The sequence below is a fragment of the Trematomus bernacchii genome, unplaced genomic scaffold (genome assembly GCF_902827165.1).
Source record: "Trematomus bernacchii unplaced genomic scaffold, fTreBer1.1, whole genome shotgun sequence".
Classification (NCBI taxonomy): domain Eukaryota; kingdom Metazoa; phylum Chordata; class Actinopteri; order Perciformes; family Nototheniidae; genus Trematomus; species Trematomus bernacchii.
In genome coordinates, this window is record NW_022987720.1 from 7,391,530 (window position 1) to 7,405,871 (window position 14,342).

Below are 14,342 nucleotides of genomic sequence, written 5' to 3' on the forward strand. Positions count from 1 at the left end.
CTACCCTCAACAGCTGACCACTCAAGGAGGGGGTGTTTCAAAATAAAAGCCTAAAGGATAATGTTTTGCCACTTCAGAATAAAAGTCTGGTTTTGAGCGATGTTACCTGCCAGAATATAAACAGCATCTAGACTAGAGTCTACTCTAGACCTTAATGAGTATGGAGGACAAAATCTGTGAAAAAAAATAAAAATAGATGAAGACGCAATGTGCAAATAAATATTAAAAACGAAATGACAATAAATAAATAAACACAAATAATATTTGTTTAATTTTCTTATATATTTATTTATCTTCATATGTATATAAAAGTAAAAATGTAAAAATATTATACTGAAATAATGTGTATTACAATATTTTTACAGCACAAATTAAACTTTTAATTTGTGTATTTTTTCAGTTTTTAGGATACACTTCGTATGAGATGAAATTTTTAAATAAAGAAAACTGACATCCTTACCAAAATGTAGGTCATGAAAAATACTTTGAAAAGTGGTAAGTTAAATACATTAAAAAAAATGCTCAGACAAACAAGTTTCGAGTCATAGAAAAGAGTTTATTGACAAAAGAAATTACATTTATCACCACAAGGTCTGTCTGAGCTCCTCAGATTTACTTTATTAACATTTCAGACAGGATTCAGAGAACCTAAAGGCACCATGCGAGCGACCTCAGGGACCAACACGGTGCATTCACATTAGTTTAAAAACAAATAAAAAACAGAAACCTCCCAACAGACAGACAGACAGACAGTCAAACTTACAAACTTTCTTTAGAGGCACTTTAGTCTACAGCAACATTGTACAGCTCTTTTTAAAGGATTCGTAGAAAAACTTCAAACATTTCCCTCAAGCGTAGATTCCAGGCGTGGATCAAGAGATTTTTTCAATCAGAAACTGGTCAGAAAACCAAGTCATTTTTCAAGCAAAAAACTGTTCAAATCTCAGTAAACTGAATGTTTGGGTGTTGCGCAAAAGACATTTAAAGACGTTAACTGTTTTCTGATGTTTAATATAACAAATCAAGATGTTTTCTTTACATAATTCTGCAACCTGACTATTTTCAGTATTTTGTATTAATCGGCTGCTTTTTTTCTCGATCGTATGTGGCTTGCTTAGTCTTTCCTACATGTTGTGTGAAACGGATTTGAACTGCACGTTATTTAACATTATTAATCATATAAAAGTGGGCAGTATTTTTGATAGACTTCTTTGAAACAAAACAGGAATTCTTCATGTTTAGACTGTGTTTCTTTTTTCCCCCGTGGCTTTAGTTTAGGTGACAGAACATGCATGTTGAAACAATTCATAAACACTTTCAGTAAACTATTTAACCTTCTCTGCTTGCTTCTTACATAATAATGACTTTTGATGAACTCAATCTCAGCAGGTATTGGCTTTCAAAGCTGATGGTTTTATATATAATCTTGTTTATGTGTTGATTTGCTGCTATGTGGAGGTTTCCCCACATCATTACTGCTATTTTTATGAATGATCTGAGCCAATAATCCTGTGCATCTCTTGGTTACTGCAGGTTTCATTTACATTTAAAGTATTACTGGTATTTGAATGGGATACACTGGTCTGTAGAAAGGCAGCAGTTGTAAAAATAAATGTGTTCCAAGAGGTCCAGGTGACATCTTAAATGTCTCGTTTGTAGTCCTCAACTAAGAGATTCAGTTTACCATCATAGAAGAGAAGGAAATCGATAAATAGTCCCATTTTAGAAGCAGACCGAGATGTGTTCTGCCATATTTGCCTTAGAATAATCCAAAGCAATTAATTGATCGCTGCTAATTAATTTGATGTCTGTTGACTAACGTTTCAGCTCTAATCGACAGTTAATCAATCTAATTATGTATTTGTTGATATTGGATGTGGTGTTGAATCTGCATCATCAATTAGTTAGCTTCTTCTTCTATTCGTTATTTAACAAGATGCACAAACTGATTGATAAACTAAAACAAAACACAGCAGTGCATTCTGGTTAACGTAGTGCTCTGCTGATTTTTTTTTGCGACTGCATAAAAACGTTTAGCCTCAACATTTAGCGACAGTTTCTCCCATCTGCAGCATTTTGGCACAAAGCAGGCAGAACATGAAAATGGCAGAAACGTTTTCAGTTAGCCGTTTCTCTCCTGTATTTCATACAGAATTAACCATTCTTACATGCGCACATTTCCTTTAAACGTTTCATTTCTTTAAGGCTGGCTGACTGAATCACACTTTCAATTCTCAATGTGAAGGTTAATCACCAAGGCGGGTAGAGGAGCGACACAACCTCCAACCATTTTAAGGAAAAACCAGCAGTTATACGCAGAAACAACATTTAGAAGAGTGCTTTCTTTTTGTTTTGCTTGAGCGAGTCTCTAGTTTCCCAGTGATAACGTGATTGGCTAACAGCCAAACTCAGCTTCTCATATCACAATATTCTCTAGGATTTTCAAAATGGACCCTAATTTCTCAAGGAACAGTCTTGTTCTGAATCTCACGTAATTTTACGAGTTTTTTTTACTTGAGTGGATCAAGTCAAAAGAAAAAGTTACATTTTTTGTAGGCTCCTTTTCATAATGATATTAGACATGTATAGTAACAATATGAGCGTGTCGGGGGGTAAAACCAACGCATTAAAGAACCATTTCCACTGCATGGAACGACTCACTAGACTTATTTGTATGTTTTCTCTAAATAGTGAAGTAAAAAATTCCGCAGACCACCGATTGGTCCGAGAGAACCGTCGTTAGTGCATCACAGGTAACAAACAGGTAATTTTTTTTAATGCAGCCGGCAAACATGCCTTCACTAAGGATGTACAATCTTCAAGTGAAAAGGAAGTTCTGTGAGTGAAGCCGTACCGTGCGGGAGAAATGCAGCTTTAGAGGATATTCATTGATAAAGGTTTGCGCGTTTAGCAGCTGCAGCGCTCCCACTCAATTCTGTCCCCAAAACTGTCCCCGTAACTCACCTAAACACGGGGAAATAGAGTCCAGGTTACAGTTGGCCTTTAATATGGTGTACAGAAATGTGTCTGTTTGTGAAGGTGGTCCATAAGAGGGCTTGGCAAAATATCGATAATGTGATATGAGACTAGATATTGTTTTATATTTTGGATATTGTAATATAAGTGGGGTCTTTTCATTGTTATAAAGCTGAATTATTTTATTTAGATTAACATTTCTGAATTTACCAATCATTATTTGCCTCAAATCCACATAACTATTGATTATCAAACACTTCAGAAATGTTGATATTTATTTTTCTTAAAGGAAGTGTGTTTTCTCTCCTCTGGTGGATGGATGTCATGTTTTACAGTTACAGAAATGTTCTCGTCCCTTTATTTCTCACATGAGAGAGCAGCTGGGAGACTTTTAAAACCGTGTGTCACGCTCCTAACCTTCCCCGGAGTGTTTACTGCAGATAATCTCTCTGTACAGACACAAACATTGATTGAAAGCACAGTGGTGACAGGTCTCCTCGCTTCAGACCTAAAACCAGAAAGGGAGCAGCTTTTTCTGTATGTGTGTGTGTGACAGAGGTCGGAGGTCACCGCGATGAGCTCCTCTCCTTGCTGACGCAGTCGTCCTTGCTGCTGGTGTCTCCGTTGGCCACGGTGCCGCAGGTGCGTCTCTTCTTCTTGCGATGGGACACGGGGTCGCCCTCGGAGCCCGAGGCGGCCTGCGGGAGGACAAAGTGTTCAGAGCGCTGCACCGTGTTGCACCATGTTACACGCGTGTCTCGTGTTACGGTCACATGTTGGCACCTGTTGACCGCTTCAGAGCGCCACGTGTGAGGCTGACAGGATTTATATAAGCAGGGGTCGTCACAGCGTGTTCACACTGCAATGTCAGCAGGATTGCAACACTTATATTCAATTATCAACTTTTTAATCAACTTTAACCCTTTAACTCCACGTGTTTCCGGTTAAATCTACTGGTTAAAGCACTTTAACCTTCTACTCAACTTAAAAACCTTTTAAGTAGATATGTACTTTAGTGAACCCATCAATCCCACATATCTAATTCAACTTTCAACACTTAAACTAAACTTTTTATGTTGCAATTTACCTTTTTGCTCTTTAAATTAGATTTGTATTAATGATTCCAAATTGGGGAATTCTGGAAGTTCATTTTATTAAGCCCTTTATCTTTAAAACACCTAAAGTAAAAATGTTAACCCTTTGTTTCAACATTTTACCCTTTAAGATAGTTGAAAGATAGATAAGTATTCCTTTATATTAGGGCTGCCCCCTAATAGTCGAATAATCACTAGTCGACTAATAAAGTCTTAATCGAGCAATTTTTCATTAGTCGATTAGTTGACAAAAAAGAAATTATATAAAGAAAAAATAATTATATATTTTTTTAAAAGACATGCACCATCCGTGTGCTGCATGTGCTATGACGCGTCAGCCGGAAACCCTCAGACTTCATTCAGAGCGGAGCCTGGTCATTAACTTAATTTGGTCGGGCAGGAAATCCAAAGTGTGGATCTTTCTGAGCGAGTAAAGGCAAACTACGACGGCAAAAAGTCTGCTCCATGTCCACACCATCAGAGCGCAGCTTCCTGAAGGCCGGCTTCATAACAAAACACGGAGCTTAATTATCCCCAACGTGTGTTACTTTCTCAGACTCTGAGGAAAACGGCAGCAGTGAGTCAGGCAGTAGCCTAGCTTTGTATCAACATATATAGACCTATAATATATAATCATTCTGACCTCAGAAAACGATAAAGCTTTCATTTCATGATGAGGGATTTTTGCCGACGCTCATATTTTCAGTGTTTCCGTTTCCTCTGTAGTATTTATTGGGTTGTTATATTCAGATATGAATAATAGAAACTAGAACTAAATGTTCTGTGTGTGTCTTCGCTTGTTCACACACACAATAAGAATCCTTACCGGAGCTTCTGCTGTTTATACCGCTGCGTCCGTGCGCTGTGACTCATGCGCTCTCTACATTTAATTTATATTTCAAAGGTTCATTATTACAGTTTTATTTTATATTTGATGTGAAGCACAACGTACCATGCTGTAATTATAACTCTCTTTATCAGCCTTTGAAACTGAAACCATTTTGGGAGAAAAATAAAGAATAAAAAAAATATATATATTTATAATCATAAACATGCGGCGATTAGTCGACTAATCGCCTTAATAGACAACTAGAAAAATCTTTAGTCGAGGGCAGCCCTACTTTATAGTTACCTTTTCCCGTTTAATTCATCAACTTTGAATGAAATGTCATTCTTTAATTCAACTTTTTTTTTTACCATTTCATTCAAATACAAACCCTTTAATTAAAGGTTTATCCTTTGATTATACTTTTTATTTTAATTCAATTAATTGTATATATCCCAAATTTGAAATCAAATTGACAGAAATGTAATGTTTTATCCTCTTAATTAACATTCAGAAGCTTCATTTATCTTCTAAATGCTTATTCAAAGTTCCAATTTTGAAATTCTTTCTTTCAACCCTTTAAAACTTTTTATTCAATTTTTCTAACCCCTAAACTCAACTGCAACAAGGAAAACTAATTATTTTGGAAAGTATGTGTGTTTGTCTCGGATAGACCACTTCCTGGGTCTGTATTCATTTTGTTCTGACGGCAGAGAGGCTACCACAGGATATTGTAGCGCCACTTTTGACAAAGTTTTGAAGTTGTGAAACATCTCTCCCAGCAAAGTGATCAGATGTGAAAAACACGCTCTGAATGTTAGATTACATTTAGCGATCCCGGGGGCAAAAATCCTGCAGCATGTGCCCCCCCACAGCAGCAGCTCCTCATAGAGAGGAGAGGAGAGCCCCCCACCCCCCTGAATGACTTTACAGTTACGGCAGACCGCCCTCAGTCAGTGTTCTAATCCTTCAAAATGAAGCACAGACTTCAGATTTTGTCCATAATAATTGACAATGCCAGTGATAGAGCAAACATATCATCTGCTACCATCGGTGCATGTCTGTGCATCCCTACCTTTACTTCAACATTTATCTCTTTACATTCTAAATAATTAGGGTGATTGATATCAATCATAAATGTAATATTCAGTTTGTTTTGTATTATTAGCATAAATGAAACCTCAGTGCGTGTGCGTGTGTGTGTGTGTGTGTGTGTGTGTGTGTGTGTGTGTGTGTGTGTGTGTGTGTGTGTGTGTGTGTTTGTGTGTGTGTTTTAGCACATACATCAGAGTCTGAGTCAGAGGAGCTGGAGGAGGACGATGAAGACGAGTCACTGGAGCTGTCTGAGGCGATGCCGGTCGACTCCTGCAGGTCCACTTTGTCCGCCAGCACTGCCATGTCGGGGCGCTCCTGCTTCAAGATCCTGAAACAGCCACGAAGGAGCTCTACTTTACAAGATGAACAACTGCATCATAACCAATAAGCATTTCTTTAAGATTACAACTTTATCTGAGCACAGAAACATGCATCCACATAAACAAATATCACACCTTTTTCAGATAAAATACCGCAATTTTGATATTATGACAATATGCATACAAATAACTTAGGTTAAGGACATCTCCAAGCATTTTACCAATCACAACAGAGCTGGCCAGTTAACCAATCAGAGCAGACTGGGCTCTGGTTTCAGACAGAGGGTGAAAAGAGGTGTCAGGCAGTATGAGAAAAATAAAGAGCTTTTTGAACATTGAAGCATGGAGACATGTCCCAGTAGACTCTACTGTGACGTGTCTCCATGCTTTAATTAGTAGTTTACCGAGTAGACGCACTAAATACAAATATGAACCTGAAAATGAGAATAATATGCGCTTTTTAAATATTAATTGATTACAACACTGCTATGGCTAAACAAGAAGAACTATCACTATTGCGTTCAAACTGAAAGTGGGCAAATGGTTAGCAGCATAAGGTGAGTAAGGCTAAAAGTCTTCAGTGTTTACTTGTGTGTTTCTGAACTCTTACCGGTACCACTTCCTAGAGAGTTTGGGTCGCCCTCGGACGGTTTTGTGCCACACGATGGGGAAGTTGGTCGTGCTGGCGAAGTTCTGAGTGATGGCGATGGTCGTGTCCATGTTGAGGACTACGTGCCACCACCCGCCTGTGGACACACAGCTAGTCACCATTAACATCAGAAACAAACACTAGATGACACACCTTGCAGCGCTGCTTCCATGTTTTGTCTAAATGCTGCAGCTGCCCTTTCCTCAATTTAAACATCATTCTTAGATTGTTTACTCACACGTTGTCAGGGATAGTCATTTTTGTTTGAAAATAATACAATCTTAAAAAGAATAATCAAATAAACGTTTTAAGACGATACAGAAAATGAGAAGAGTTGATAAAAAGGCTGCAAATATCAGTGAAGTAAGTGTTTAATGTGTTTTTACATTTTAGAGGTTGTGTTTAATGGGAAGAAATCTAGATGAATAAACACATTTGGATTATTTCTATGATAATAATGCTAATAACGTTTTTGAAAAAATATATTATATCTGGTTCAGAAATGTTGAGAAGTTCCTGAGGAGAAACCTCGATTTATGTCTCAAAAATAAAACAAATCTACATTATGAAATGTCAGTTCCTGTTTGAAGCTGATTATCAGATACTGATAAAAAAAAGCTTTTGGTACAGAACTCCTGAACATATGTATGGATTTATTGTGGATGATATTTGTACAGAAATCCAACAACTACCATTTGATTTGGGCCAAATATGAATTCTTTGTGTCATAAGATTTTTACATAATTGATGACTTTATTTAGGACAAACATTTACTTTAATTGGACCAAACTTTTTTTAGGCTTTCAACATCCGCAAATATTTTATAAATTGAGTGTAGCTGCTAGAAGATATTTAATTTATAAAATATTTGTGATGGAACAAAATCACATTCGCCATCGAAATAATAATAATAATAATAATAATAATAATATGATAATGCATATTTCCCTAAAATGCCTTTTCTTTGTTCATTATTTTTTAGATCCCGAATGTTCTTTTAATCTAATAGAGATGGATTCTTCTGTAACAAACTCTGTGGGGAGAATCGAGTAAACAAAGCAAGAGGGTCAAAACAACAGCCAGTGTGTGATGTGCTTTAACAGACACACAGGTCGGTGTTTTGTCTGTGATGTAATCTACTGTCAGACAGGTGAAGTCTAAATCCTGGGATTAATCCCGTTAGCATAAATTGATGTGAATCTAGGTGACAAGTTTCTCTCTGTTGATACACACAGATGTACACACCACCAACACTGTGTGGTGAAAACAATGTGTCTTTAATGTCCCAACTGTTCAATTGTTTTCAAACCAAGAGAAATGTGTAATTTGGATTAAAAGGATTTAAGATATTGAAGCCATTGAAGGTAAACCATTTAAATTACAGAGCACGGGGAGGGCGGTAAAATTCCAGGTGACTCATCACTTCTAAGAAAACTCAGATTAAAGTGGCCCATTCACAATTTCAGACTTAAATATTGGGCAAATGTCCCTGAATATTACCCCCAACATGTTTTACCTACAATCTCCTTAATACAGGGGTGTAGGGATGGTAGTCTGACTGGGTAAGCATCTCCTTTGTTCCCTCTATCAACTGATCTCACGTCAGTTTTAAGTCTCCTAGGAGAATCCTTTATACATATAAGATCATTGGGACATGCTTATGTGAAGGTATTATCAATTATTGGTTTTAGTGTTTTCATGGTTGAGATTCTGATGGAGAATTATTGCGTCTTATAAAATGATGTTTCTTCACTGACCAGGCACAAAAACGGTCTCCCCGGGTCTCTGGAGGATCTCCAGCGGTGTGAACTCTGGAGGCCAGCTGGGCTGCTGCGTCCGGGGATACACCACGTTGAACCAGGTGATAGCCTCGTCCTGCTGGTTGCCCCCTTCCTCTCGGGTCACCTTGATCAGCTCACGGGGCGTGTTGGTGGGGAACAGACACCACCTCTTGTGTCCCTGAACCAGGGCGTTCCAGGCGCTGGTGCCCAGTGGGTCGATGTGGATGCCAGTGCCCGAGCGAGCGGGGCCCATTACAAACCACCTGTGAGGGGACCAGAGGACAAACCCTGTTAGCAGTAACATCATGGCTCCGGTCGAATAGGAAGCAAAACAAATTATAAATCACGTCCTTCTCCTAATCTCTTTTCCGTGAACTGGATGACAAATGTGAAAAGGAAAGATGTTAATGAGAATTAATCAGGAATAAAGAAAAGAGACTGCACTTGGGCGATGTGAATGAAGTAGATGTGCCGTGCTGAAACCTCAATACAATTTTCTAAAGATGGATTACTAAAAGCGCATCTAGACACTTCTTTCTTGTTGAATCTTCTTGAAAATGCAATGTAATGTTGATCCATGTGATCTACTGTATATGAAAGTGGAAAAAAAGTGAAAAATAAAACTTGCTAAAACTTAGCAAGGGTGGAAACTGTAAAAAAAAAAAGGAAAGTAAGTGGTTGCTCGTGCTCATGTCCACATGTATTGCACCAACATGATTGTTGTATCGATATATCGTTTTAGGCCAGTGACGTCATCGATGACAAACGAAGGCCTCGCTGCCCGGCGATACCACGGGACTGCTTCAGATCGTGCTTCAGATCGTGCTTCAGATCGGTGGAACCACCGACACTTCAGTTTTACAACACTCATAATTAGGGATGCTCCGATCGCCAATTTTGGGGCCGATCGCGTGGGTGGGCGCTATGGGGATCTTCCATTTAAAGTGATGTTTAAAACTCAGTTAATGGGGCTCATTCACTGGAGCTTCCACAAACAACAACCAACATAATTATTACATTCAAATGATGTACATTATTCAAGTTTACATTAACTTTGGATAATAACACGGGAGAAATGAGCGGAAGCGCTCTCTCTCCCTCTCTCTCTCTCCTGACAGCCTGTCAGTATCAGTCTCATGCAGCTCACTGATCCAGTAATGAGTGACCCGACAGTGAAGAATAAACATATTTATAACTAGTTTAGCTTGTTCCAGAGGTAGATCAAATAGCTAAGTGTGTTAGGTCTAACTCTTAGTGTGTGTTTTGCTCCTCTCACCGGTCCGTCACAGCGGGTGGAGCTGCAGGATTTCTGCTTCACACACACTTTGCATACCGCTATTTTATTGTCTTTTTCGGACACCTTAAAATACTGCCAGACTGGTGAAGCCATTTTGGCGAGCTTGTTTTGGCCGATCGATCGGAGCATCCCTACTCATAATATCCCTCCTGTACCCGGGACGGTGCCGCGGTGGAAACGGAAGAGCTCAGACCCTCAGACCCCCTCTGAAGATTGTTTGTTTGTTTGTCTCACTTGCTGATGTGTGTACTGTGTCGGGCTGTGGGCGTGTGTGCAGTAACGGAGCTGAGGCGAAGCGCAGCGGACTAGATAGACTCAACACATCACTTAGTTTGGTTTCATAACCTGCTTACTTTTCCTGGGTTTAAATAAAGGTTTTGCACCAAATTACACATGCCAATTAAAACCATCTACAGACAGATCGGAGACGACGAGTGAGAAATAGAAATGCAGGAATGTGTTTATCGGCAGAGAATCGACTAAGACAAAGTATATTAAGTGTAAAGTAATACTACAGTGTTTTCAGGTAGAATTAGCATGTGGGCTGTGGCTCAGCTGGAAGGCAGTTGACTTTCAACTGAAGGGTCACTGGTTCAAGGACCGGTAAGTGTGTATTTTTTTTGTTTATAAAAGCGTCAGCTAAATGTAATAATGTAGTTAATGAATGTATTCTTTGTCGTTTAGCCTTTCTGAGGCTAAAACATGGTTAAGTTTACGAATATTATTTAGGAATAAATATCCCTCTTTGCAATGTTTACCAGCCTTCTTAGGCTTTTCAATCACAATCATTCAACAGGAATATATACAATATTGATACAAATTGATGACAAGAAAATATTTTATCTTCATTGTTTGAGTTATTCTAAGGCTTTACTCATTGGGAACTCGGTATAAGAAAGATCTCAATGTTGAGATGTCATATATGCCTGTTTTACACACTTTGACCAACAGGGGGATTTGTGTTCAAATGAAGCCTCATGAGATGAACCCTTTTGGAACCAATTGGCTGGAAAGCTTCAAAGCTTCACAAGGCTTCATCTCACCATCAATACTAAGAACGTCCTATTGTAAAATTCGACAGTAACACTCAGCTGAATGAGGCTTCATACTTGGTGTAGAAGAATTGGGAGGGATGAAACCGTCTTTAATGGTCACACATGCAGAGCACACAGCACACACAGTGACATGTGTTCTCTGCATTTAACCCATTCTAGTAAATATGTATGTGTATATACACACATATTAAATAACCTTTGAGTTGTTTGCATCAGTATACAGTATGCTGCCTATCTTATTTTGCGCAGTTTACTAGTAAATGTATGCACAGAACTATTTGTACACAGCTTGTTCCATGATCTATCCAGACTTCCTGTTGGAGGGTTTAAAAACATCCTGTGTCCGCTAGTCGGTTTGGAACTGCACTTAATGTGTCGAACTCGCAAACTGAGTGGCATTGGAGAGGGAGAGGAAATGCAACTGTGCAACATTCTTACTTCGTACTGGTTTATAGTCTTCTTCTTTATCTTAGCAGGCCCATTGTGGCATATATTGGTGTCTTATCACCAGTTATTGATCAGTGAAATTGTGTAACAATTGGTAGCACTGTGTAAAGTTTGAACAGGAAATCAGAGACCCACTCATTGATAAAACCGCTCATGGAGGTGAAATGTAATTATCTGGAAAGTGAAATTATCCGACCTGTACGGTGGTCTGCGCTTCTCCCCTGCAAACTGGAACAGGTCGTCCCTGAAGAAGAGCGGCACCTGGTAGTCCTCCAGCAGTTTGCGGCGTTTGGCGTGTTCACCGTAGCTGCTGTCGAAGATGTAGAGCGGGCTGTCGTCCCTGGTGGTCTCCAGGTACTCCATGTAGTACTTCATCTTCATCTTCACCGAGTACCCATCGTTGTCCTCCCCGCACTTGAATTTCTGGTTGCGGTATTTACGTTTAAGGCGCTCAAGGGTCCACTTTTCCCGGGCGGGCCAGGTCTCCTGGCTGCTCTGCAGGACAACAGGCTTGTAAGGCCGCTCAAAGCGCCGGATGAACTCTTCTGGGCTGAGGTGGAGCGTGTCCACGCGCTCCACATTATCCTGTAACACAACAGATATTAGTAAAACATGGAACGGAATTTCCAAATTCATCACATACTCTTCTGTCCATCTGGATAACAAAAGGGTTCAACCTGTTAAATAATACATCTTCTTTTTTAAATATATATTTCCCAACCTTTGAGACAGGACATTTCCAGCTTCCATCTCTATTCTATGTTCGGATAAGAGCTTTAGAACAATGTTGTGTCAACAAATTGTCAAAAATCCTCCGATTTTATTTTATTTTTTTCACGTTTGACTATTGATCTATTTGATACGACCATTACATCGTCACTTTACCTTTAATACACTTTAACTTAGTTGTGAGTGTGTGTGTGTGTGTGTGTGTGTGTACATATATCTTACATTTAGCACTTTTTATATCTTAAGTATATATCTATTCGCCTAACTTACAAAACATAAATAATGAGCATTGTTGGATGGAGCCAGATTTGTTGGTACGATTTTCTTTGTTATACCATAATTGTGCATTTCAGAATAAATAAATACATTAAAGTCCATTAATATAAAACGCATGTATTCCATCAAACAGCTTAAAACAATTAAGTATGTGATAAAGTATGAATAAAGGGTTCAGAGCCTGAAATTATACTAAGATTCACTTTAATTGTTTTGTGAAAACCCGGCTCAGTGTGTACGTGACAAGCTGCACACCTACTGTGGGCTGCGGCTTGCTAATGTTAGCTTAGCCTTGTACGCTACATTGACAGTTTACCTTCACGGTGCGGTGTGACAGGTCATACGTTTCATGATAGTTGTATTTTATCCAGTCTAACGAGTCCTTCAGCTCGGGTCTGGCGCTCCGTTTCGCCTCTTTAATCCTCTTCTTACTTTTATGGTTCATTTCTCCTCCGTGTGTTAACCGCTTCTCAGCTAGCTATCGAGCTAACCCAGGGCTAATGCAGAAATACATCCACTAGCCTGCACTGCAACCCGGCGGCTAGCTGCGCTGTTCTGACAGCCTCACCTTATGTATTTGATTAGATAACAAAACAAGTCTGTGAATGTGTTAAACACGTCCTCAGATCTACACCAACACATGTAAAGACACTTTTTAAAACCTGCTTGGTCGACACACTTTTGTTAAATAGCTAACAAGACAGCCTAGTTAGCTAGTGCTGGCAACTGATTGACATCCGTAACGCCCGCCTCTTTTCCGGAACAGAAAGCTCATTGGCTACTGCGTCCGCAAAAGCGATACGTTTATTTGATGGGATGTAGGTGAGCCTTCCCGCCAGGCATTAACTGTGATTTGATTGGCTGTTGCAGTCAGCAATACGGAACTAGACATAGCGTGGGCTGCTAGTGATAAACATAAATATCAATTAAATTAGAAATTGTTATCAGAAAAAAAGAGTCGTAATATAATAGCTGGTGATGTTATATGGTATTAGCCCTCATGATGGAACACAGTGAAGCCGAAACACCTAACATAACATACAAAACATTTACGTTTGAGGACAACAACGAAAACACACAAGAGTCCCTTTCTGTTTCAATACCTGAGGTACGTTGGAGTTTTTTTTTATTATAACGTTATTTAAATGAAATGATAACTTGGATGATTGGCATCTTTCTAACTATTAATGTATGGTTAATCTAAATGAACGATGTTATATACGTGGTTTTTACCTGCTTAGACAGCAAGCAATTGTAATTCTATACATTAGACCCACTACTTTTGGCCGTTCTCATTTCATCAAATTCCCCTCCTCGACTCCCCTCCAGATGGACAGATGTGTTCATGACGACTTATATATTTACTTTTAATTCATTGACAGTGCGGTATAATGAGACAATAACAGGCTACAGATGCACACACACACACACACACACACACACACACACACACACACACACACACATATATATATATTTATATATATATTTATATATATATATATATATTTATATAAATATATATATATATATATATATATATATATATATATTTATATAAATATATACAATTTCAGAATCAAACAGAGCACTCTCATAATAACGTAACACTATCAGAGACTGGATATATCCCCCCCTCTCCCCTCTCTGGTCGCTACAATGAGGAAAATAAATTACGGGCCAAAAGTTTTATTTACAAGTATTAAAAGTAAGCAGAGGACACCAAACCAACTGAGACCTGTCTGTCCGCTGCATCTACGCACACACTGTACCACACACACCTACACCACACACACG

At 38.8% G+C, this 14,342-nt stretch overlaps 2 protein-coding genes across 2 annotated transcripts in view; one reads left to right on the top strand and one right to left on the bottom strand.

The window, feature by feature from the left end:
• Nucleotides 1–535: 535 nt before the first annotated feature.
• Nucleotides 536–13,258, bottom strand: jmjd6 (jumonji domain containing 6, arginine demethylase and lysine hydroxylase). The gene is made up of 6 exons (XM_034142926.1): nt 12,862–13,258; nt 11,737–12,125; nt 8,718–9,004; nt 6,922–7,057; nt 6,181–6,319; nt 536–3,674 (listed from the first exon to the last, which is right to left on the bottom strand). Exons 1-6 carry the CDS (start codon nt 12,988–12,990, stop codon nt 3,543–3,545), a joined length of 1,212 nt encoding a protein of 403 aa, XP_033998817.1. The 5' UTR covers nt 12,991–13,258; the 3' UTR covers nt 536–3,542.
• Nucleotides 13,259–13,459: 201 nt separating this feature from the next.
• The window catches only part of LOC117492589 (methyltransferase-like protein 23), a gene marked incomplete in the record, with an annotated part of 9,511 nt that continues 8,628 nt past the window's right edge, over nt 13,460–14,342 (top strand). The window contains 1 exon segment of the mRNA XM_034142927.1: nt 13,460–13,653.

Excerpts from the sequence above, each read along its gene's own strand:
- jmjd6 (XM_034142926.1), bottom strand. The coding sequence starts at position 12,990 with ATGAACCATAAAAGTAAGAAGAGGATTAAAGAGGCGAAACGGAGCGCC. Across the intron at positions 7,058-8,717 it reads GGAGACCGTTTTTGTGCCTG|GCGGGTGGTGGCACGTAGTC; the intron begins GTCAGTGAAGAA and ends GTGTGTCCACAG. Across the intron at positions 3,675-6,180 it reads CCTCTGACTCAGACTCTGAT|GCCGCCTCGGGCTCCGAGGG; the intron begins GTATGTGCTAAA and ends GTCCTCCCGCAG.